The 26,869-nt window shown below is 37.8% G+C and overlaps 2 protein-coding genes across 4 annotated transcripts in view; both read right to left on the bottom strand.

The window, feature by feature from the left end:
- The window catches only part of LOC117431681 (calcium/calmodulin-dependent protein kinase type II subunit alpha-like), a 91,100-nt gene extending 85,511 nt beyond the window's left edge, over positions 1-5,589 (bottom strand). For both annotated transcript variants that reach the window (XM_058996073.1, XM_058996074.1), the window contains exon 1: positions 5,427-5,589. In XM_058996073.1, coding sequence (XP_058852056.1) covers positions 5,427-5,488 — 62 coding nt within the window. In that variant the 5' untranslated portion in view covers positions 5,489-5,589. The remainder of the gene's footprint in view (positions 1-5,426) is intronic.
- A 6,439-nt stretch (positions 5,590-12,028) lies between these two features.
- LOC117431316 (arylsulfatase I-like) lies at positions 12,029-23,536 on the bottom strand. Of its 2 annotated transcripts, XM_058996072.1 has the most exons (3): positions 23,324-23,536; positions 22,437-22,721; positions 12,029-14,239 (listed from the first exon to the last, which is right to left on the bottom strand). In XM_058996072.1, the coding sequence occupies exons 2-3, from the start codon at positions 22,685-22,687 to the stop codon at positions 12,844-12,846; spliced, it is 1,647 nt and encodes a 548-aa protein (XP_058852055.1). In that variant the 5' UTR covers positions 22,688-22,721; positions 23,324-23,536; the 3' UTR covers positions 12,029-12,843. The 2 variants fall into 2 exon arrangements, with proteins under 2 accessions (XP_058852055.1, XP_033908015.3); XM_034052124.3 differs by lacking the exon at positions 23,324-23,536 and having other exon boundaries at positions 22,437-23,317.
- Between the last annotated feature and the right edge of the window lie 3,333 nt (positions 23,537-26,869).

Genomic DNA, 26,869 nt, shown 5'->3' with positions numbered 1-26,869 from the left:
TTTAAATTGCTTTTGAACATTATGCACAAGATTAATTTTATTTAACACATAATTTCGAAGGTTATTTAAAATAAAACAAAAGGGGCTGAAGTTAATGAGAAAAGCTTTTCAGGTTTAGATACAAGAATTTGGCTTTTTACTGACTAAGGTTATGAAAAACAATTCCTTTAGTGTGCATGTTGGTAAAAACAATTCCTTTAGTGTGCATGTTGGTATCTTCAGAGTATTTTTTTTTAATTTATTTAAAAGTAGGCAACATGCCAACATAGTTTGATTTACCACTGTTTAGATAAGTCAAATACTGTGCCTAACATTAAGACTACTAGTGCTACATTAAATATTACTTTGCTGTTTCTTACTGCTTTACAACACTTGGTAAATGGTACATGTAAATGTTTAAAAATGCCCTGTTTGTCTCCACAGTTCTGAGCAGGTAAATGGTGTGTTTGTGCAAGGCAATGGATTTGAGCACCAGAGACGAGGCCCGCCCTCAGTGCAGTGAGTGGTTACACCATGTGTAAACACAGTAATGAATCCGCTGCTTGTGAAAGGTGAGGGATTGACAGCCCTAGAGACCTCAACCCTCCAGCTTCTCAGTGGACACTCAACAGGTGCAGACCATTTGAAGTTTGGAGACAGGCATGAATTCATGCTAAAAGCTGCTGACCTTTGACAATTAATAGGGCAGTAAGGGTGTAAAAACTGTAGCTATTTTTAGTTTTCTTCATATAAACCAATACCATGGTCAGACACTATTTAGCCATTGCCAGACCATACTGTTTTGGCACCACAGCCAAACTATTTGCAATGAGTGACCATGAAATAGTTTGTCAATAATGGTACCATGGCACCAAATAGCTGGGAAGGTTTATTGTTGCATTTACGTCACCACTATGTGGAACTGTTAGTTTCAGACCCATTGGGTGTTTTCGCTGCTCTTAGGGAATGCTTTTTTTCAATGTGATGGGATTCCCAACCCTTGATGTATTTATTGGATGCCTTCAACTCTCGCAACCAAAATTGATCAGGTTGCCTTTGTGGCCATACTTTTTTCAAATGGTGGCTATTATAGTATAGAGCAGAGATTTTAACATTAAAATGAAGAGTGTCATATACAGGTTGAAATGGGAATAGTACAGTACCATCTGTTTTCATTGTAATAAACCATATTGACATATGAAACAATAACAACTGATTCTTTTCAAAGCAGTACATTCCTTACATAGATTATCGTACAGGCATTTTAGTAATGTATGTCCTTTTGTTTCTATTAGCAGGAGACAGTAGTACTAAGTTATTACTGTAAGCTAGCCAGTATCGTCTGTATGAGGTTTTTCATTGCTGAATAAAGCACCCCTAATTGCAGCTCTCCTGAAGCACGATACAGTAATGAAACAGCAAGAACAGAAACCTTCTTTTATAAAGAACACCATCAAAGGGAATTCAAATCTGCATAACATCAGCCGACCCAGGGGTTTTAAATATGTTATTGCAGTCTGAGGTTTGATTCACTTTGGGGGTTGATAGGATCACTAAATGAAAATATGTATTTAATAATTGATGTTTTCACAGAGCGAATGATTTACACAGTACCTCATGTTGACAACTCATCAAAGAGACCTGAAAATGTGCTCCACAGACACCAGGCCAGCCTCCTTCATCTGGTTGCTGGCAAGCTGAAAGGTATTTATTTACACTAGTTTTATGTTTTAATGTCCAGACTGTTACCTTATATAGATGTTTATCCTTGATTTAAAACCATTGGATATTGGCAGCTTAAGAGCACTGTGCTCTACAACATCTATAGAAGCCCCATGGAGACAAATGTCAGGTAGCTGATACTTACTTGGTTCACGTGTCAGTGTTATCAGCAAGTTGCCTTAAACAATTGAAAGAAGCATTAACTTTTCTACAGAAGACAACAACAGCAGACCGCTCTAGCAGTATAGGCAGGGGTGAAATTCTGCTGGTACTCACCGGGACTTATTTAATCTGATTTTCATCCAACGCAGATGCATTCCATCCACTCACACACAGTCCACTAGCGCAACATTTCTCAAATGCGCTTTCATTCAGCACAGTTCGTGCTTCTTGCATTCTGTTTCCTCACTGCTTCTGTTTCTGTTAGCTGCTATTGGCCACCATTAACATCAGAATAATCACTGCATGTTGATCAGAATTCATTTTGGCATGAGTCACAAATCTCTGCCAATTTTGCTTTGTGTCAGTGCTCATTCGTTGATCAACGAGAGAAGGCTTTAGCAGTGCAACGTGAAAACAGCAGCATGGAGTAATTATCATTATTATGAAGTAATAATTATTTTCTTTAGTGTGGCGGAGAACCTATCTGAAATATTCGAAATGAACATTGCTGCACATGAATTTGAAGGCAAAAATCCATGTCAGTGTTCACCATAAATTACATAGTTGATAAAAATTAGATGTTTTGCCTTGCACCGATTTACCACATTGTCAGAATTTGCGCGACATTTTCTAAAATGGCAAGTGATGTGTGGGACAGTAGGGATGAACATTAATAAAACAGGATCAAAGTGCAGCTTCAGATTTGGTAAGCGAGTCAGAATTGGGATACAGATGGAGGTGCGCTTCACGCTTTTCAAACACGGGCCCAACTTGCAAGGTACATGTTAACCATGGTGATCAATGTTTTGTTTTGTGCATTGTTTGATTTTTTTTTATACCATTCTGTATAACATCATCCCTTTTTTTAGGATATCTTGAAACAAAACTTCCTCTCTACAGCAGTTACTGCATAGTGTAATATTTCTTAATGCTTGTCATTTAAGGTTTAACTTTAGTGTTATATTACAGTACATGATTGAGTGATACAAGCAGAGGGTACAAAGCTTTCAGTATTTTCTTTGTTTATGGTGAATTGGTTATAATTGATCAGTTATTTTATAAGGCTTATTTTGTATTTATAAATGTATCATGTACCAATATGTATACATTTTAAAGTATTTATTCTTTGGCTCTCAGATTGTCTCAATTTTTTAAATGTTTTCACCCGGCTGTGCAGGCTGTACCTGCACTGTTGAGAATTTCACCCCTTAGTATAGGAAATACCTATCTAGAACAACAAAACAATTTATAGAGGATACACGATATAAAGTTCTCAATCAGCAACAGGATTGTTTTTTTAAAAAAACATTGCCATTGCTGTGGGAGGCTCTGGATTCAAAGCTTGGTGAAGCCGCTATTGTGATATCACTGCTATAAGCTGTGCAATGAGAATTGAAAGATCAAAAATGCTTTGGAACACCCACACACATAACAGAATAAACATTGTTATTCTAGTCTTGCTGTAAAGATACAGCACTTGTGCATATGCATTAAGTAATGGGTCTGTAAATCTGGTTCCATCTACTTCTTAATGTCCAAAGCATTAGAATAGAGCTTGGTAAAAAAAATTTAAAAAAACACTTCAGTTACAGGAGCCTTAGAAATGGAGAGAGTGTTTAGGAATGTACCTGTTCATTAAAGATTTTCACTGTTATTCTTATTTAATGTATTGCTATAACGTTGTGTTGAATGAACAGTGTACAGTATGCAGTTTAACTATCCAACTCTCGTAAAAGAAAGCACAAGCAGTGTGGATTTCTTTCATGTTGTAGCAGTTTTTCAATTTAAATACATTTTTTCTTCCTCCTCCTTATTTATCAAAATCATTTTAAATCAAGATGTTGTTTGGATCTGCTGATTTTGCCAAGTGTTTTGAACAGCTGTTCATTTGTGTCTGTTAACTACCTTAGCTTTGCACCACAACTGTAAATAAAAAGGCTGTAAACTCCTGTAGTTTATACAGATGTATATATCTACAACTACTACTACTACTACTACTACTAATAATAATAATAATAATAATAATAATAATAATAATTATTATTATTATTATTATTATTATTATTATTATTATTATTATTATTATTATTATTATTATTGATTTTCTGCACAAGAAAAGGAGTCCAGTGATAATAAAATAGATGTGAAAGCCTTGGTTATTACTCAGTCAAGACAGCTTTAGCTTTAATAAGGGATGCAACAGATTTACATATAACTGCATCTTATTTTTTTGTGTAAGCATCAAAGAAAACTTCAAACAGAAAACATTTTGCTTTTGGTGCATTGATATACTGTGCATTATAAATCACATAGGTCAGTTAGGCCAGAGCTACATATAATTGCCACTCGAAATTGAATTACATAACAGCCCCTCAGTACTTACCTTGGGTTTGTCAAAACAACGCATGGGGGCTGTCTAGTTAAGAATCTTAGAGTGGGTGTTGGACAATGCTAAAGTCCCATTAGAATTCTGAATAGCCATCCTAACATTATAATCCAGATTAAAATGCACTGTGCGCTGAACCAGAGATACAAATACATACAAATGAAGAAAGAAATCTGGGAACTTGTCCGAGCAGTTTGTGTGTATACTAATATATATTAGAAATGAAATCCAATTCAAACCTTTCAGCGGCGCCTTATATAAACCTCTTGACATCGATTCAGAGGGCTGGAAATCCCACAATTTGGTGCAAGACATGCAAACAGACACTAGATTCAACCTTTTAATTGGTTTTTCCCATTTCTATATCTATCTGGTTGTAAGAAATTGTGGGTTCTAGGTTATATTTTGGAGACAATAAGCAGCCATAAACAGTAAGAGAGTCCAGGTGCAATTCAACCAGCACCCTCACATTCCTGAAGATATGAGATATTTAAATAAAATCACTTAGCTTCATTCCACTCCATTGAATTATTGCGTGTGTCATTCAACCAGTTAATGTATGAACAGTTAAATGACAAGCAACATTTTGAAGCTTTTTTAAAACAAAATATTCTGAAATGCTTGCACAGCTTATGTATTCATGTTCTTACTGTCCTGGCATGTGTGTCCACTTCTCTATATACCTCACAATATCATAAGCATTTGAAGTACACAGATAATGCATTTTACCAAAGCAGCTTGCAATATTGCCTTGTATTTCAATAATTCTAGAGATGAAATCATTCTATTTCCATTATTCCATTGACAAAGCTATCATCACATCTTCTTCATGAATGTATTGTCGGGTTGAAAATGTGTCCTTAAATCATATTTTATCTCAGTAATTAAACACAATGATGTGGGTTCTTTTCGTTTCCAAAATGTTTTAAAGTAATCAGCTACTACCCATATGTGTCAATAACAGACGTAGAAATGTAGACCTTTTTGTTATTTAAACCTTTTTCATTCTTATCCTTTTACTTTGCAAAAACACTATAACTGTATGTACTAAAAATGAAAGTATGTCAAACAAACGAACAAACAAAAAGCTTTCTACCTGGTGCTTGCACTTAATTTCTGTACTGAACGTAAAATCTGGAGCATCTTTTATGAATACTAGTGTCTGCATGAAACTTACTTGCCCAGTTCTTCAAAAAGCTGAAATTCCTCAGTGAACCTGGTGCAGGTGATGGTTGCCATGCTTCAGATGCTTATCTTGGTCTTTCTGTTGAATTCAGCTTGCTTTGCTCGATACAGTATGCCTCTATCATTCCTGATCTCTCGACTGGAGGGAGATGCTTTGATTGACAGACCTGCTCTTGTAGCGTCGGACTGCCTTTGTCCCTCCTCCAATCCTGGTGAGTGTGCACTTGGATACATAGCCTGGTCTCCATAGCAACTGCATCCCACTCCTCACACACACGCATACACCCACAGTGTACAGGTTTCTGCTTTGTTTGCAAGGGCAACTACATACTTCAACAGCCAATAGGCAACTGATTTTGTTCTATTACTTTGGCAACTGCTCTTTTCTGGCCAGTTAATTAATAGCAAGTGGTTTCCATGGTGACAGGAATCCTTTAAAAACTTGACATATTGGGTAACACTTTAGATCTCCACTAAGTGATTATAAACAATCTATAAACATGTTATTAATTGTGCTATTAACAATATGATTAGAAATAATAAGACCAGTATTATAATGGATACCTAAACTAAAGTGTTACCAAATTTTGCAGGTGAATATTATGTAACCCACATTTTAAGAAGAGTTAACTATGTGTTAGCCTTAAATAATGCAGACAATAATGTAGTGCTTTTATATTGTAATGGAAACATTTCACTTTTTTTCCTCCTCCTAAGAGTTTTCACCTGACAAAATTATTTAACCAACTACCTTGAGAGAAAGAAAAAACCTGTATGCATCACTGTTATATAATGATTATTCTTTTTTATTATTATTGTTGTTCCGCAAGGTAAAATGTATAAAATCAAGGTCTTAAAGTATTGCTAGCGACAGCCTGACAGAGCGACAGACTGACACGGCCAGAAAGTCCTTCCTGATACAGCATGTACTTTAAACATAATTTAAAAAAGCATTTCAATATGTAAAGTCTACTGTATATTTACAGGAAGCCATCACTGTTTTATTTAAATGCTGTTTTTTGTGTTAGCATTAAGGCAAACCACACACATTTCCACTGTGACTTTAAACCAGTTCTTCTTGGTTATTTGCTCTGTTGTAGATGTGTCGCTAAAAAAAGAAAGTCACACAAAAACACTGAACTGGCTAAATACACAGTTGCTAAACCCCATTTGATTATCTGTGATCTTTTTTTATATACTGTATATATGCACTTTATTTCTGCATGAGGGCTGTATGTAACCACACGTGTTACAGAATGTGGTTTCAGGGGTTGCACGAGTCATAGAAGAATATAGAAAACAGACAGTAATGATATTGTGGTGTAAAATCTACCATGCTTATTGAGCGCTGCACCTTCATATCAGATACATCGTTATGCCGTGTGGGAAAACAAAAGATTTTAATCTCCAAAGAACCATACCTTACAGAGGACACTCAGCTACCTCCAGTGCAACTGTGCCACCTAGTGGCATAAAACCTCACTGAAAAAAGAAAAGGGATAGGACTATTTCCATGCACTAGGAACAGCATTCAAGTTTCCCTTGGTCTGTGTAACTCCTATATCCAGTTAACTATGTATTGTGTTTGTTTGTTCAATTAAAACATGATGTTAATATGTACAGCTGACCGTGTCCCTTGTGGACAGCGTCACTTGGCTGTCCTCTTGCCCACCCAGAGTTCTCCCAGGAAGACACTATAAGAGACAGAGACAGCTGTACATATTAACTTAGGGATTGGATATAACAGAGAAACACCACCCATCACACTGCCACACTGGGCAGCCAGAACAGCATCTATGTGTAGCAGACATTTTGGTGTTACCAGACAAAACGTGACTGGTTACTCTACTAAGCAGCTAGGTTCTGTTGTATCTAAAAGGTGCATCCCCCTACTCAGTTTGAGTCATATTGGGCAAGAGGACAGATCTGACAGTTGTTTGCAAATGTGTGAACTAACTTTATTCTCAATAGAGAAATGGGGCCACTGCTATCTTTAGGGTGTGAAATGAAAAGGTGTTTCAGTCTCTTACGCAATGTACAGCCTTCATGCCAAAGAGCTAACAAGCGTCTATAAGAACACGCTAGAACATAGCACAATGTTAAAGCTGGAATTATGCAGAGCCAATAAATGTAATGAACACATGCCCACGCATTCCCTTCCTCAATAGCAGCTCTTATCAATTTCACCCCACTCAGTTGCAGTGCCCTCCAGTTACACACACATTTATGTCAACCCTGTGTGAATACGTATAGCTGTCATTATCATGTGTAATTGCACATATGTAGAAAGCTTCTTCCATATTTTATCTCACCCAAGTTGTCATGAAAGATTTAATTAAATTAATGCCCAAATTGTAAGAAAGCAGCCCTTTTAATGAAATATTCCAGGCAGGTTTCCACATTCAATTAAGGCAGTGGAATTCTTAGAATAAAAGGTATGGATTGTTTTTGGAATCCGATCAAAATGTTTGCTGTAGCAAATGAATCCCCACACTGATTATTTTGTTGGATTTTACATGAAGACAACACATCTCATAGACCATATGCTATAAAGTCAGCAGTCTGCTTTTTTGTGTGTTCACTATATGACAGTGCAAATGTTTGTACTCCGTGGAGATCATCAAGCTGCTGGCTAAAGTCAAATTCCACTGTTTCCATAGCAGCGTAAAAGCATGAATCACCATCAGGACACATCTGTGTTATTTTTTTTTATTTTTTTATTTTTTGTATGTGTGTGTGTCTTTAGTGCTTCGTGAAAACTGAAAAGGAATTTGTCCTTGCTGGCTTTGCAGAGTAACTAGTGTGAAGCGCATCATTAAATAATGTAATTAATTAATAAAATAAGGAAACATCCATAGAAAAATGGAGTTTGTCAGCAGTACTAGTTTTAAATTGTAATTACTTGCCTCAGTTCCAGTATGACTGAAACATTTACATAACACCAGCCGTTGTTAATGTTAGTGAATTGGATTTAATGACACCAATAAAAATAATAACTTCCTGAAGCAATGAAAACACAGCATGTAGGTATTTATTTGTGGCATTTAACTGCACAAGGTGGGCCTTAGATGGTAAAGCCCTCTTCTTAAGAGTTCTATGTGACTGAGGTTTATTACACGTTTCAACTTTTTTTTTTTTATTTCATTTTATAAAAAATAATAATAAAAAAACAAAACATCTGTAAATGTTCACAGTCAGTAGTTTCTTTCTAAACATTTCACATTTTACATACAATATGTACAGTACATACATGGTTATAGTTAAGATAAATAAGGATTACATGAATAAAACATATGCTCCTATAAAAACACACAGTACAATCCCAGCATTCAGCTCCTATTCACTGTTTAATAAAGCTACATGCTCATTTTATCTTTCTGAAGCTTAAATACATTTAATGGATTTCAAATAATAAGGGTTTGACTTAAGTAGAGCACCAATAAACCAAGAGACACTGCAGACTCACAAACAGAACGTTTCTTTGCACAGGACATTCCCTTCTTAAAAAATACCTTCCTCTCACACACTAAGTATTACACATACTGCAGTAAGACGCATATATAAATATGTATTCTGAATATTGTGTTTAAATGGTATTCCTCTAGAATTTCAAGTTTACATGTAACTTTGGCAATATGCATACTAAGCAACGGTAATTATCGTGCATGGGTGGACATTATTATTATTATTATTATTATTTATTTCTTAGCAGACGCCCTTATCCAGGGCGACTTACAATTGTAAGCATGAAAACATGAAGTTCCGTCTTTCAAACCTACTTTTGGGAGAATTTATGCTCAGACTGAAAAAAAAGCACTTTTACTATTATGAACACTACTGGCATATATCACGTAGCCAATGGTGCATACTCATACTCCCAATATAACTGATCGCATGTGGAATGTTCACTTTATAAGTGTTGTATTTCCTACAAAAGTATTCTGCAGACCTGGTCAATGCCTTGTTTAAGTGGCTAAACTTGGCCACTGTTGGAACAAATGAAATATTTCAAATTTAGTCATTCACATTAGATTTGTGGAAAAACTCCACATCTAGGCTATAAAATATATGCACAGTATATTATACTAAAAGTACTCACTCTGTGCCTCTAATCTTACCTGGTAACCATACTGTTTTGTAATGTTTTAAAAAAACTAGAAGAAAACAGATTAAAATGGCCTCCTAGGATCGCAAGGAGCTGTTGCAAATGTTAACAGAACACGCACAGCCCTTTCTACAGTCAATACATGACCAGCTTTCAATTTCTAAATCCCTTGCTGTGGTAATTATTAAACTCCCAAAGAAAAGTGGGAATACGTTAAAAAAACAAGGTGTAACTGCAAATCCTGAGAACACCTTAGGGGTCTCAATAACACAACCTAGAAATGTCTTGAAGAGCAAGTCAAATATTGAAATGAACTCAGAAAGCACAAGATAGTAGCCAACTCCTCAAGTGTTCACAAGAGCACATTCAAGATCTTATGGGTTTGTAGACAGTGAGTTTAACTGAGTCCAATTAGCTTTGTCATTTTTCAGATGGGATCAAATTAGAGGCAATACAAATATATGCTCTCGCACAGGAATGCAGGATTAATAGGAATCTCTTCTCAGTCTGTGGGTTGCAGGAGCATTATTGGGCTGTTTACTGCATACTGTTTTACTGATGCTGTATATAATGGTAATCAACACATTGATGTGAAACCAAATATGTCTGATATGTTGTGTTTGCTTATTTCTGGTAATGGTCGACAGATTTTTAGAAGTACATCACTTTCACACATGCTTATTGGGCCATGCCAAAAATCTTTACTGGAGCTACACCAATTCAAATCTGTTTGATCTCTCTCTGTTGCTAACAGAAGCAAATGAAAGCTCATTTAAATTGGTTCCTGAAATATGGAACTAAGGCTTACATACCTGAATGACCTTCTTCTGTCTAACAAAGTTGCTTATACAGAACATACAGTAATAGAACAAGCTGAGGTCTATTTCTAAACAGTGGCTGGTCTAAATACTGCCACTCTGTATTAATCCATCTTGACTTTTCCCCCAGGGGAAATGAGTATATTGCAATGACAACAAGTGGGAAATTATTAACATTGCTACATACAAAATACAGTGAAATAAGTCACCCAAATATAAATGTTTTGACTGCAGACAAAGTGCAGATCTGTTCATTTAAATGTATTTTGCTTCTAAAAAGGCAAGTCTCCCAGTGGAAGCTGCAAATCTGTATCTAAACAGACCCTTTTCTGTATCTGATTTGCTGTATCTCTGCATCTCTTTAGCCACAGCACGTCCGGGTACCACTTTGAAGTTTCTTCCCAAAAGTCAGAGAAAACAGAAACTCTCTAAATCCCTGTTTATATTCCTCTGCATGCAAAACAGTCACTGGAGTATATCCAGGAACTACACTGTGAATTCTTGAACGGGTGGAAACCGGTTGACTACAATTTTCTTTGGGTTTCACGTTTCGTTAAAGTCTGGCAAGTCTGTCCAGTAGCTATTTGGTTGGAAAAACAAATGGACACAAGGATAAGAGAGAATGGTGGCAGCACTTCTACATACCTTGGAATCTGCAAAGACGCTACATATCAAAGTGAGCTGCAGACAGGCTAACCCTGTACACAGTCCATGCCAACAGTCAGACCACCTTAGAAGAGTGTGACCTCATCAGCTCTCAACCAGACAAGGTTCAGGTCTGTACTTTGATGGGAGACCTCCACGGAAATATCCATGGCATGATTTCAAAGAAGAACTTAAGTACATACATTGTGGGACATGTCAGAGCACACAATCTAGCCTGGCTTGGCTCAATTTGACCTGTCTGTACTACCCTTAAGAGATTTCACCCCAGTATACCATGGTAAAGGTAAAAATGCCTACATTCACAATGTCTGAAGTAAATTTCCATGCATGGCCTGAAATTGGATGAGCGGATCTCCAGATGTGTGACTTATAGGTGTTGTGCCAGATGATACAATACTAGATTACATTAGGACACTGTTCATTATATATTATAAAGAACTTAACTGGCAGGTCGCTGCAAAGGATATATACAAATTTACATTCTGCTAGGTAGTATTGCAGGTATAGCTTTGGATCAGTTAGCAAGCTTGCAAAACGACCACCCAAAAATAAACCACACAAATAACAGAACAGGTTGATCGGAAATGGTACCCAACAAGGGTGAAGTTTCCTAATCTGTGGCTAAGTAATCTGGAACTTTAATGATCTGAAAATAATGTTAAATAATTAGTACTTGAAAAGCTATTGCAAGAACACTGTTTTTTCTACAGCACTTGATATTCTGCAGCACTTTACTAGGGTGTGTTTGGAATGGCCAGGGACTTATCTGATTCCAAAAGGCAGGGCGGCTCCTTTACTATTTCCTGTTTGCAATGCCAAGACTGGCAGAGGGGGATCAGTGTTTACAGTGCACAAGACTAACTGCCAGAGGGGGGTCCGGTCATGACTGAGGTGCATTCACTGAGATGTGGGGGGAAGCTTGCATGAAATGTACTGCAGTGGTCCTGTAGCAAGTGCCATTGGCCCTTTAGACACCACTAAACCACACATGCACCACGATTTAAAAAAAAAAGTTATATTTCTTATTCCTTGCATTTGTTTTATACTGTATGTCCAAATGCTGTACAAAAAGTAGTGTCTGATCAAACTTGTGATTGAATTTCTGAAAACCTGCAAGTTTCCAAGGTTTACCAAGAACCTATATCATTTTTGTGCAAACATTTTTAATGTATTTGGTACTACTGCTGAAAAAACAGTAAAAAAAGAAATTTCCAGAAAGGAATTCTAAACTTGATAAATTGATAACACTTACATTCTTCATGCTACTTAATAATCTTAAAGGAATTTGTGTCAAGGTTTTGAATTACCCTAAAAAAAAAAAAAAAAAAAAGTATAAATACTGACATTTAGGTGGTTGAAGAGGTATTGCAGCTTTAAGCTTTACACAGCAGTAAATGTAACAATAAAGTGTTTAATAAACAGGTGATATAGGCTTACTACACGACACCAGAAAACATTGTCTGTGATTTCTAAAGTGATCAAAAGTACCCTACTGAAGAGTTAGTGACACATTCAAGTGCTTTTGAGAAGGTACTATTAGCCCGAATAGAACTGTACTCAGAATAAAATGGTAAATTCACTGACTGGTTACTGTTGTTATGCAAGCACTGTTCACATCTTTTAAGTTTAAGATTTTACTATTTTGTCAAGGTTTTTTGCTTTGTTCAATTTGTAAAGTGCCTTATAAAACATGCTACAGAAGAATGTCTTGTATTGTACTCTTAGGGTTCTATTAAGTGAGTGGTGTTATACTGCAGTGCTAATGGAATCAAAATAAATTAATGGGCTATCGTGATAAAGTACCCACATCTGCATAGTCTCTATATTCTGTTTGACATTATTCTAGTGTTCAGTTTTCTGAAGAAGGACCTCAGTTTGCACAACTTGCATTTCTTCTTTTTGGTTTTGCTCTTTTTCGGTAAAGCCTCGTCCCAGTTGTCCTCTTCCTCCTCCCCAGCCCATGGCCCCCAGGCCCCCCCGTTCAGTTCCGGGGAGGCACGAGGGTCCTCAGCAGGGTAGCGGACTGGGATGGCGGTGTGGTTGTAGTGGGCTAGCCGAGCCAGCAGCTCCTTCACCACTTCCCTTTTCTGTTCCGAGAGGTCATAGCGTTCGTAGGGGTCTCCGGTGATGTTGAAAAGCCAGACCGACTTCTGGATGTCCGTGCGCCTCTCCAGGTTCCACCAGCTCCCTGGGAAGTTGGCTTGGGTCTGGGGTGGGATCCAGTCGCTGTATCCAGGGTCCCCAGTCAGCAGCTTCCAATCCCCAACCCTGATTGAAGCTTGGACAGCAGTGTTCCAGATCCGATGGCCTTCCTCCCAGGAGCCGTATTTTGCATGGTTGTAGAGGGGATCAATGTTATGGAGGATCTCCTTGCGTGGTGACTCTTTACCCTCGCTGATGGTCGGCCACAAATTGTACCCATCCAAGCCCTCAGATTCTGACATATTACCCCCTGCAAGCCCCACCAGGGTTGGGTACCAATCCGTGATATGGATCAAGGCCTTGCTAACCCGCCTCTTGCGTTTGATGAGTGGGCTATGCACAAACCCAAGGCCTCTTATCCCACCTTCCCAGTAGGTACCTTTGCGCCCCCTAAGAGGCCAATTGCTGCCTCCCGAAAAAGGCTGTCCACCGTTATCGGTAGAGAAGACAATAACACTGTTTTTGTAGTAGCCATACATGCGTAGGGCATAAGTTACATTCTTCACTGCTTCATCCATGCAAGAGACCATGGCGGCGTACTTGCGTCTGGCCACATTGCCCATTCCCCTGTACTTGTAGATGTATTCCTTGGGTGACTGCAGCGGGGTGTGCACAGCCTGGAAGGACAGGTAGACGAAGATGGGCTGGCGAGGGTCGTGGGTGGCCAGGATCTTGTTGACTCGCTGGGTGTAGAACTGAGTGGAGTACTTGCCACTTTGCCCCCACGCCACACCCTCACCCTCATGCAGGTCATAGCCACACTGACCAGGCCCATCACAAGAGTCATAGGTGTAGTAGTCCACACTACCCGTCAGCGAGCCAAAGAAGGAGTCGAACCCTCGCCGTGTGGGCAAACACTCCTTCTTGTAGAAGCCCAGGTGCCACTTGCCCACCATGTGGGTGGAATAGCCAGCCTCTTGCAGCTTCTGGGGTAGAGTGACATGGTTGAAGGGCAAGCAGTTAGGCTGTCGAGGCCGGATGATGGAGTGCTGCAGCCCGGTGTGGATTTGATACCTTAAAAGAACAAAATAATTAGTATCTGAAGGCAACAAGATGAGCGACATGCATAACAAGAAATCCTTAAGGGAACCTAGAGACATTTTTTCTTAAATCAATAAAAATTACTTCTGATTAAAACTAGATTCCTTAATTAAAAGTCAACGATATCCAATAATTGGTCATTGCACACACTTCTCCCCCTTATCCCTGCATTTGACTTTCACTATCTCAGTAGCCTCTACCTATCTATTTAAAGGAAATCTCTCTCCATTTACTTACCTATTTAGCATGTATTAGTTATGGATGAAACTTTTCATATCTAACTGCAGGAGGATGGTTGAAGTAAGCATTGCCTAACTTAAAAACAAATAGCCTTCAATACAACCGTAGAATGACACTGTATGCCACCTGGGTTGATTTTGATACTGTCAAGGGTCAAGCTTTATCACATACCTGGAAACTCAGATAAAACAGTCTACTGTACAGTGAAGAAGAGGACTTCATTCTTTTAAAATGCCGTCAATACACTTGAGGCCTGATTTTGAGGAAACGCGGTAAAGCTTAAAAGTAAGGGCAAAGTGCTTTACGTTTTGAGCTGGATTGCACTGTCCCCTTCATGTTGTGATTTTGAAGGGAGTTTGAGCTGGGCACTGACGGAATTCGTGAAGAAAAAGTGGGAGTCAGGAGCTGTTAGCAAATCAGGAGCAAATGACATCCCTTTAAGAAAATGATAGCCTTAGTGATTACCTAAAAAGCTACTCTTTATTGCCATAGCACCGTTTGTTAATGAAGTATTTAGATATACAGACGTGCTCAAATTTGTTGGTACCCCTCCACAAAAAACGAAGAATGCACAATTTTCTCTGAAATAACTTGAAACTGACAAAAGTAATTGGCATCCACCATTGTTTATTCCATATTTAATAGAAATCAGACTTTGCTTTTGATTTTTTATTCAACATAATATTGTAAATAATAAAACAAATGAAAATGGCATGGACAAAAATGATGGGACCCTTAACCTAATATTTTGTTGCACAACCTTTAGAGGCAATCACTGCAATCAAATGTTTTCTGTAGCTCTCAATGAGACTTCTGCACCTGTTAACAGGTAGTTTGGCCCACTCTTCCTGAGCAAACTGCTCCAGCTGTCTCAGGTTTGATGGGTGCCTTCTCCAGACTGCAAGTTTCAGCTCTTTCCATAGATGTTCGATAGGATTCAGATCAGGACTCATATAAGGCCACTTCAGAATAGTCCAATGTTTTGTTCTTATCCATTCTTGGGTGCTTTTAGCTGTGTGTTTTGGGTCATTATCCTGTTGGAGGACCCATGACCTGTGACTGAGACAGAGCTTTCTGACACGGGGCAGTACGTTTCGCTCCAGAATGCCTTGATAGTCTTGAGATTTCATTGTGCCCTGCATAGATTCAAGGCACCCTGTGCCAGGCGCAGCAAAGCAGCCCCAAAACATAACCGAGCCTCCTCCATGTTTCACTGTAGGTATGGTGTTCTTTTCTTTGAAAGCTTCATTTTTTCGTCTGTGAACATAGAGCTGATGTGACTTGCCAAAAAGCTCCAGTTTTGACTCATCTGTCCAAAGGACATTCTCCCAGAAGGATTGTGGCTTGTCAATATGCATTTTAGCAAATTCCAGTCTGGCTTTTTTATGTTTTTCTGTCAAAAGTGGAGTACTCCTGGGTCTTCTTCCATGGAGCCCACTTTCGCTCAAAAAGCGACGGGTGGTGTGATCAGAAACTGATATACCTTCACCTTGGAGTTCAGCTTGTATCTCTTTGGCAGTTATCCTTGGTTCTTTTTCTACCATTCGCACTATCCTTCTGTTCAATCTGGGGTCGATTTTCCTCTTGCGGCTGCGCCCAGGGAGGTTGGCTACAGTTCCATGGACCTTAAACTTCTTAATAATATTTGCAACTGTTGTCACAGGAACATCAAGCTGCTTGGAGATGGTCTTGTAGCCTTTACCTTTACCATGCTTGTCTATTATTTTCTTTCTGATCTCCTCAGACAACTCTCTCCTTTGCTTTCTCTGGTCCATGTTCAGTGTGGTGCACACAATGATACCAAACAGCACAGTGACTACTTTTCTCCATTTAAATAGGCTGAATGACTGATTACAAGATTTGAGACATGTGTGATACTAATTAAAGAAACTAATTAGTTTGAAATATCACTATAATCCAATAATTTATTATCTTTTCTAAGGGGTACCAACAAATGTGTCCAGGCCATTTTAGAATATCTTTGTAGAATAAGCAATAATTCATCTCTTTTCACAGCTTCTTTGCTTTATTCTATGACATACCAAAGGCATGCAAGTATACATGATAAAATAGCTTTTAATTTCATCACTTTTCAGGAGGAATAAAGCATTATTTCAATGAGCTGTAAGGGTACCAACAAATTTGAGCACGTCTGTATTTACATTCATTGAACAATATTGGTATGTGTGATTACAGTGCTTCATTAAATTCGTAAATATTATTTTTATACTTCCAGCCTTTGCAATAAAGAGCTTATTTAAGATTGATAGAGGAACTGTGATTTGGAACATGGCTTCATTGACTTTAGTGCTGCTGTGAAAAATAAAGATTTGTATGCAACATTTTTTAAATTGTTTTAAATTTGCATAAGCACTTACTATTTGCAATTATAAGCTAATCCAATACACCATTCTAAAAGATTAAAGTTTCACAGTATCAGTATCCATTTTCATTTCGCCATCCCATCGGCCAGACATCGACTACACTTTTTCGTGAAGGAAGTCTGAGTTTTAGGAACACCCCATCCCAAAAGTGACTCATGCTTTAATTGCAGGATGTTCTAGTTTATACTGGCCAGTAGACAAGACAGTGTATCTTTACAACCTTCAGCTGTTACCCATGCAGTAAAATAATTGCTTAAAACCCCATATTGCAACCACTGTAGGCCTCAGTCTGAACAGAGAAAGCCCTTCTTTTTTCTCATCCGAGTAGCTATTGACTTGAAAATGATTTAGAATTCCATACCCCCACCCCACTATTCCAACAGACCCCCTTTGTCACCATGTTATAGTTTCAAGACTTCAGCAAAAGCCAGATTGTATTGATTAGCTGCTTCCTGTTTGCAGGCTTTGCAGCTGTGGTGGATTAAATCTGCCTTGGCACAGCCCATAAGAAATCAGACAATGCACTGTGTCAGTTAAATATAAGTAAAACATACAGTAAATACAAGTAAAAATCAGTGACCTTGAAAGCTTTTCTGGATATACTTTATAAAATATATACAAATGCAGTTGGATTCAGTTCAGTGGAGCACTTACAAGAAATATCCTTTAATAACATTATAGGTTTCCATGTGACACAATCTTCAAGAAATGTGGTTATCACAAGGTGATGAGTGGTTCTCAAATGATATCTAAAATACCTACATTCTGATGCTCTCCAGAATCTGTGATATTGAAAGTCCATAACAAATTAAAGCCCTCCACTATATACTGTATGCGATCCGGGAGTAAATATTGTACAGTCTAAAAAACTAAATTCAGCTTTAAGACAAGAGCACAAACTTTAACACTGTGGGACAGATTTACCAACGTCTTTACTCCAAAGCTTTAAGACAAGAGCGCAAACTTTAACACTGGGACAGATTTTCCAACATCTTTACGCCAAAGTGTAAGATGTTTTTAAAATTAAAATCAAGCATGTAATGTAAAATAACTAATAACATCCTACTACTACACTTTTGAGTCCCTGAATTCAACTTTTGAATTGTTTACTTGGTTTGTAAAATGGTGCAAACTGCATTTGGTGGAAAGAACTGTAAACTGGGCCCTGTTTGTTTTGTACTTATTCAGTTTTATGGGAATCAAAGATCCCATAAATAATGAGAACAACTATCCAAGCTGACAGGTGGAAGTAGTTGTGATTACAACATCAAGTCCCCTGGTTTTGGAGGGAGAGGTGTGGGGATTAAACTGGGTTTTGTGTCCAAGCATATCTGTCTGCTTGTGGTTGGATCGCAGTGTCGACATGTGTAACAGTTTTGTTTATTAGGTCAATGAGACCTTGTGCACATGCACTTGTGAATACTCATTTGTTAAAAACTGAACAGGAAGAATACAGACTCACAGATATGGCAGCTGTTGCAAATCAAGTTGAATTACCCCCACAGAATGGGTGCAGTGTTTAAAAGCATTGTTTGGTGTTTGTACACAATGTCTTTCCAAGATCATTTCCAGGATGTTTTGCCCTTATCAATAGCTGGTATCAATAACACATGTTGAAGTACTCTGTCTTCTCATCAACCCTCTGTTGGACTTTCATTACACCCCTCATTGGCTCACATCACTCTACTCAATTTCATTTTGTGAAGAAAAGGTTTGTTTCAAAGCTTATTCTCAAGTACCAATCATCAGTGAAACATGTTTATTTAATTTACGTTATTATATAGTCAATGTTACCACAGAACTAGAACTGCTAAAGTATATATCCTTATAATCTAGGTGCTCACACATAGGTACATGATGACTGGGCGTCCTCTGTTCCTGCTGTCGAGAGAATTCATTGGTTTTGGAGCGATCCATTTCATTGTGTGATGATTATATACTGTATCCAACCCATTATTATATTTGAAATACATTCCTAGAGAATAGATGAATATTTAAAGTCTGCATACTTTACTTAAAATATCACCCCCTATTTAAGTAGTTCTATAACAGAAATAGTTAAGTAATGGTCAGACTTAAGGAAAGCTATAAGTGGCTTTGGTGAAAATGTAAAAATAAGTAAATAAACACAAAAGCAAACACTGCTAAGCAAAACTGTGCTCAAAGTAGTTCAATTTAAATGTGGCTAAATTTAAACGAGTTCGCTCCTTAACACTTTGAACAAACTTAGTTTTATCTTATATCCACATGAACCTCTTGCCATTCCAGAACAAGAAAGTGTAATAACAAAAAGGCTAAAATTCCAGTGAGGGTTTCTGCTGACATAACAAGCACGCTATCATGAGTGAGTTATCATGGGCAGCAGAAACCGGAGGTGGATTTACAGACGGCTGTGTCGAGTTTGTGTGTATTTTATATTTTTTGTTGTGCACTAGTACATTTGTTCTGAGAAGTTGATGTCAAACAGCTGAACGTTTGCAATCTTATTTAACACAGGGTTTAATATAGAGGGGGCGTGCAATTATTAACTAGAAAAAGAAAGCAGTGGGTATTATCTGACTATTAGCAACAAAAAAAGCTTCTCAATAGCCTAAAACTTAGTACAAAGTAATAACGAATGATAAAGTAATCATTTAACTTGTCAAAAAATATGAATTGATGAATAGCTCATCTTAAACATCTCAGTAAACTTAATGGATGCTGCTGGTAATCTGAGCACCCTGCTTTGGGGTTTGGAGGATGCGTTCACTTCATGTGCCGTGTCTGCCTGCCCTTACAGTGCAGGACCCAGCCGAACCAAGCCCTTCATTTCCATGTTAGCGTGTCTGTTTTACAGCTCCTGCGAGAGGAACAAACATTCATCTTCACTCACTAATCCTGTCAGCCCATCGCCTTTCACATGCATTTATTCCTCATCGCATGAAAAAATACATTCCCAACTTTTGATTTTTTTTTACAACCCCCTCCTCTTTTTCCTGCATACTGTATCCTGCCATCCTGTCTTCATTACTCTGTCACGCTGTGTACCACCTGCTCTTAAACCCACATGCAATATTTGATTTAACAATAAGGAAATGTGTCGTAGGATGAAGTTTCTTTCATCTCTCCCCTTCATTAAGGTGATTAGAGATTTCATTAAATAGCTTGCCAAGGAAAGCACTTGTTATTCTGATATATCGGTAGTTTAACAGGGACAGTAAAGCTCATGTGGAAGTATATTTTTTCAATGTAGCTTGTCCACACCAAGCCAGAACATATTTGCACAGAAATAAAGCTCTTACTGTATAGACTGTTGTCCTGAAATACATTATAAGTCATGGCCCAATTGGAATCGATTAGCAGCAACTACACTTCTAATTTCCCTCAGAATGTCAATGACAAAGGAGTCTAAACGTTTAAACCACAACAGGTTCTACAGTATATAAACAGATTAAAATATGTTTTTATCAGATTTTTGTGTCATTTTTATTTAGATTGATTTATTTCAATATTTAGACTAACATTTTTACAGACAGAAATAAACTAAAGATACCAGCATGTCCTGATGGATATTTGAGTTGTACTGTATAACCATTAGCCCTTTATTATGATTTAGACCGAGCAGCATGTAGCTCAATTGAGTAGACATCATTGTCTTTTTGTTGTCTCTTTGTAAGTGTTCTGTCGTTATTGAGAATGTGCAGGAGAAAATACACTATCAACTTGAAAATGTTAAAAACTCAATAAGGTCCATATTTAAGGTATACTTATTTAGATCCTGTATACACTCTCCACACACAGCAAACCTATCATGTGTTTTCTATAAACATGCCCAAGTGTACGCTGGGTAATTAAACATCCCCTACTCATCTTTGACAGCCTGTCTGCAGTTCTTAAAGAGGTTAGGAAGGAAAAGAAGATTAGTCAACTGTAATGTGGCTCTATAGTCTGTAGGCCTAAGCTCAATTTTTGACCCTGTTGCTCCTTTTCAGTCTCAGTGGGTAAGTTTCTAGCCTGGTTTAACAGTCCATTCCTCATGTTTAAAGCAGTAGTCTTAGTGGGTAGGTTTCTAGCCTGGTTTAGCAGTGCATTCCCCATCTCTAAAGCAGTTACATGATAATCCTCAAACCACATTGAATATCACCTATGCTTTAATGTGACCTGCCAATCCAACAGCATGTGAAGTATAGACTTGCACATCCTGATGTACAGTACTGCTCAATTGGGGCTCTCTTTGCACCACATCGTCCCTGGGAATAACAATGTTACGTCACCGTGCTTATCTTAAGTTTCATCACCTTTTGTTCTTGTGCCAGGGAATTAACTGTGTTCAAGTGTTTTTGTTTTCGCCTAAGTTGGCATGCAATTCATCATAGTAGGGGTGACTAAGCTGTTTTCTTCTGCTGCCAGCTAAAGTACTTTTTTAAAAGGCAGGCAATAAATACTTGGCATGGATTATTTCATATTCCTTCAATCTGAAAGTCCCGTTTTTGTATGTTTAGGCTTGGAATAAATGCTTACCTATATTAATCTGTGTGACTAATTTGAAAAATGTAGGACGGTCTGCATTGAGCTGCGTATGTGTAGGGCTTGACCTGCATGACACATAGCTTTGAATGTACAGATTGACCCAAGAGACCTTGGATCTGTGCCCATTCTTCATACTATGCAAACCAAAGCCGTTTCTGTTGAAGTACAACACAGGCTGTGTGTTAAATTAACTCAAGCAGACGCTAAGGGAATATTCACAAATACTTTGCTCCTGTACAAAGTTTCCTTAAATTTGTAACGAATTGGCATCTCTGCCGATTCAATAGAATGGAAAGTCAAGGCCTGGGTGGAAAGTGCAAATCATGTGGTTCAATGAGGCACATCTCTGTTCAACTAATGAGGTAAGTATGTGTGTTATGCTGATGTCAGTATTATTAACTCAACTGCCACAAGGAGAACAAGTCCAGTATCCAGATGAAGAAGTTACAAAAACGTGCATAAGCCCTTAGATTACCTTATTCTGTGTTACATAAAAAGTTTGTCTTATGTATCTCAACATACCTTAATATAATTTTCTTATGAATACAGTCAGTTGGTGTTATTAGGCAGTGACCAATGTACAGGGATTGGGCAAAAACATATGCAAGACAGGTAATCATTTAAACCCTCTGTTCTTTGTGTGACTGATTTATTTATTATGTCAAATATAAAAGCTGCATCTCCCTGCTGCAACTCATTTCCAGTCACAATAGGCAAGACAGCAGATATGGAGGCTTCATTGTGGTGATGACGATTATGGGCCATTGGGAATCTGGAGTACAGGGTTTTTTTTGTTGTTTTTTGTTATTTTTTTTCTTGCTATAAATCAGAGCCTTTCCTGGTTCTGAAGCCCCATTGACTGTGCTCTGGCAGTGTTTCTTTTTTTTTGTCCAATCCCTATTTCGTGATTTTTTTTATCAGGAGTGTAACGTTATGGTTTTCAAAATAACAAAGTGGAATGCAATAAAGAGATCACGCTAATGACCTATACATAGGTGAGCGCTACGGCAAATTGTGTAAAGACGTTTAACTCTTACCTGCCTGTGATGAGTTGACTCCTGGATGGGGTACATATGGGCTGGATGTAGTAATTCTCAAGTTTCACTCCCTCTGCTGCAAGCTTATCCAATGTCGGAGTCTGAATTTCTGACCCGTGGTATCCGATATCGTGAAAGCCCTGGTCATCGGTCAAAATGAAGATAATATGGGGTGGCGGTTTTGGGGCGAAGTCCGACGCTTTGTCCGAGTAGTCTTCAGCAGGTTCATTTTCCATCAGGGTAGGCTTCATCCAGTCCCAAGACACGTAACCAAAACTTATCAAACTGACAAGGGAGAACCCGGTCAGGGCATACACTGCCATGGCGCACAAAATGAACTTAAAGAGTATACATTGTAAAATAAAAATAGCAAAATAAATACAAACTAAATAAAATATGTACGTATTTATTAATAATATATCGAGTTGCAACGAATCAAAATATGTTTGCAATATATATATATATATATATATATATTTATAGTTTATGATTTATTATACAATAGTTCTATTAAGAATATGCATTGAGGCAAATGTCTTATTGTAATAAAGCCGAGAGAGATCTGCATTATAAGATCAAGTTAAAATAGGAAAAAATTGTAAACGATCCGTTACAGTATAATGAAACAGCCTTTAAAAAACTAAAAATAAGGGGAAAAAAACTTAAAAACTTTTAAAAATGACTATTGAAAAGTTCTCGCTTAATAGTTGTTAAAGATTGTTTAACAAAAAAATGATTATTTAACAAACCCACGAAATAAACGTCCAAAATAAAGGTATTGTTTCATTAAGCACAGATCCTTCTATCAAAAAGTTGATACTTGAAAGCGACCCTGAAAGTAAACAGTTTTGGCAGAATTAAAATACCCATTCAATGTTGTTACTTACTCTGTCAGATTTTAAAACTCCTCCAAATTTTCTTCTCACAGTTATAGAGACATCCCCGCCCAGTTGTATTTCGATGAGCCAATGGTAATGGTAGTAGAACACTCCCGCTGGATCTCAATGCACTTTGGGTTTGGCGGCAGAAACCCGCGTATTTCCCTTTACACACGTAGACACTTGCAAAGTGCTTAAACCTGATTCACTATAATATAATTCAATGCAAATGCAAATAATACATGAGCATGTTATTTTGATCGCTTTTACAAATGTTCACTTTTCTGTGGAGAGGTTGAAACAGAAGGCTTTAAGCCCCAGGAGGAATTTTGACATGTTCTGTTTACATGCCCCCACCCTCTCTCTCTCTCTCTCTCTCTCTCTCTCTCTCTCTCTCTCTCTCTCTCTCTCTCTCTCTCTCTCTCTCTCTCTCTCTCTCTCTCTCTCTCTCTCTCTCTCTCTCTCTCTCTCTCTCTCTCCTCTCTCTCTCTCTCTCTCTCTCTCTCTCTCTCTCTCTCTCTCAGACCCCTGCCTGCACCTCAAAAAAAGTAACTAGGCTTCAAATATGTTGGTAATGTTTCTGTAAATCTTACAAAGCACTGCATAACTGAATCACGTTTTTTATTGATCTAGCTAGTCTGTATTCAATACACTGCTTTACTTTACCAGAGTTGTTATATATTGTTATTGATGCAGCTTCATGATAGATTTGAGCTTTTGAAGTACGGGAGCTGGGTTAACTAAGTTTTCATATTTGTCCCTCCCGTTGGACAAGGGATGTTGTATTAACATTACATTAACAGGACATTTGACTGCCATAATCCTTTGGTACAACCTTGGGGATGATAGTCTTAATAATTTGACACCCTGAATCTTCATGGCACTGTGGTACATTTTCACTGGGTGGGGGTCCTTAGTCTGGATGCCTAATATCACAGGGAGCCTTTAGCCAAAAAAGTATGACAGGACCAACTAGTCAGAACCTTTTTTTGTTTATTTGTTTAAAATTATAATAAATAGTGCTCTTGTGTATGGCACCATATATCTGCATATAGTTCATCTGTTAAATGTGTACTACAGTAATGGGTAGAACACACAAATGTACACAAGCCTTAGACACTGTCTCCTTACACCAGCCTTGATTCTTGCTGGGCAAGGCAATTGCTTAAGAGGTTCCCCCAGGGAGCTGCTTCTGCCAAAGGCAACTGCAGACTAGCTGCCATGAAGGATATGTAATCATGTCCTGTTGTTTAAGCTTGTGTGTGTGTGTGTGTGTATTTCTTTCTACAGGAGCACCGTTTCACTTAGGAAAATGACTGAAAGGTTTTGTTTTTAGGTCAGGGTGATACAGCTTGCATGATACCTGCAGAAATCCACGTTTAGGTTATTGTGCTTATTGACGCCTATCAGAAACCAGTCACTTACATTGAAAACCAATCAGTGGTTGTATTAAAGGACAAGTGCCATTCCTTAAAAACACATGACTTCTTGGATGCAGTATCAGTCTGAGATCCAGTTCTGAAATACCAGTCATGCCCCATTCGATTCTGATATATCTTTGCTTACAGCCATCTTACAACAAACTCACAAACAGCAAACTGCTTTTTCCATACTGTAAAACCTTTATCATCTTGTAAAATAGAGATTCTCCAGCTTATGGTATCAGAACCAAAGTCCCATGTACAAAACCATGCAAAACTGGTTCTACTTACATTGTTATAGATTTTTTACATAGTGTCTATATCTTATCACTACAAGCCTTGCTGCTGATATTCACTGCCAAGCCTCACTCATTCGCTGCAAAGCCCTGGGTTGTTTGTACATTACCAGTATATCAAAATGCTTTCCAGACAAGCAATTTACAAGGCTTATTTAATTGTTGCATTCCACAGGAACATAGTTTATATTAAAACTGCACACAAATGTACAAATATATATATATATATATATATATATATATATATATATATATATATATATATATATATATATATATATATATATATAAATAAAGCTTGCAGGCATTTTTAACATTGTGATCAGAGAGAGAGTGATCTGCTTTCCACAACTTTAGCATTAAAATATAATGTGATATTACGCTGTACTGATATAACAAACTATGGGTAATTACTTTATATGAATTATCATGTTATGCACGAATGTAAGAATTGGCTTTCTGTGGTGGTGTACTTTTTTCTTTCAAGTAGCATATATCTATAATCGTTTTTGCGATATATTTTAATATAAAATTTATACACTTTTGCAGTTTTGTTACAGGATACATTAGTTTATCTCTAATGTAATCACAGTTTTACATATAGACTGCCCCTGTTTTCATTTACGTCGCTAATTCTGGGCGCTTTGCTTTTCAGATAATGTCCCAAATTCTGGGCCGCTTTGGTTTTTAGATAACGTCCCAAATTCTGGGCCGCCTTGGTTTTTAGATAACGTCCCATATTCTGGGCCGCTTTGCATTTTCGAATTCATCCCAGTTTTGGGGACTCAGCTGACAGCGAGTTTCTAAGTCATCCATGCACAGTTTACCATAAACTGGATCGTGAATTCATTTGAGAGTAACCCTTAATACATGAATCAAAGTTAATGTATTTTTTACTCTCCCCAGAAATCTTTTTTTTTTTAATGAAAAAACAGAAATAAAATGTAAATGTTAAAAAAAAACGTATTTCTTATTACATGAAGAAACTACATTGCACTGAAATAGATACATGAAAATTAATTAAAGCAGTCGTTTTCCTTTATTAAAGGCTAATATTAAAACACATTTTTGGGAAGCAACATGGTAATCCGAAAAAAGGACATCTCATTTTCTTATGTCCCGTCCATCAATATATTGTAGTGTTTATTATTATTATTATTTCTATCCAGGGTGACTTACAATTGTTACAAGATATCACATTATACACATATCACATTATTATTTTACATACAATTACCCATTTATACAGTTGGGTTTTTACTGGAGCAATCTAGGTAAAGTACCTTGCTCAAGGGTACAGCAGCAGTGTCCCCAACCTGGGATTGAACCCACGATCCTCCGATCAAGAGTCCAGAGCCCTAACCACTACTCCACACTGCTGCCCAACCTGTTTCAGGTTCTTTTTGGACAGAAATGAGACTGCAACTGTGAGTAGATGAAGGCCGTTTATTTTGACAATAATTAAATAATCACAAAATAAAATCATAAAGTGAGGGAAAGGAGACTGGGAGTCGAAAGTGAAAATAAATGATTGTAGTAATTTTTACCCTACCCTTCCCAGTCTTTTCCCCGCCCCTCTTTTGCGCAAAACCTGCACTCCAATTCCCCTCCACACACGTATACCACCATGCAACCCCGGCACGCACACACCACCATGCAACCCCTGCACGCACACACCACCATGCAACCCCTGCATGCACACACCACCATGCAACCCCTGCACGCACACACCACCATGCAACCCCTACATGCACACACCACCATGCAACCTCTACATGCACACACCAATATGCAACCCCTGCATGCACACCACCATGCAACCCCTACACGCACACACT

The sequence above is a fragment of the Acipenser ruthenus genome, chromosome 22, assembly GCF_902713425.1.
Source record: "Acipenser ruthenus chromosome 22, fAciRut3.2 maternal haplotype, whole genome shotgun sequence".
In the NCBI taxonomy this organism is placed as follows: Eukaryota; Metazoa; Chordata; class Actinopteri; order Acipenseriformes; family Acipenseridae; genus Acipenser; species Acipenser ruthenus.
This window is presented reverse-complemented; position numbering and strand designations above follow the sequence as displayed.

What these genes read in the sequence shown, in the direction of transcription:
- LOC117431316 (XM_034052124.3), bottom strand. Translation starts at nt 22,759, where the DNA reads ATGGCAGTGTATGCCCTGACCGGGTTCTCCCTTGTCAGTTTGATAAGT. An exon ending in AGTCAACTCATCACAGGCAG is followed by an intron (nt 14,240 to 22,436) that starts GTAAGAGTTAAA and finishes TGTTCTTTTAAG; the next exon opens with GTATCAAATCCACACCGGGC.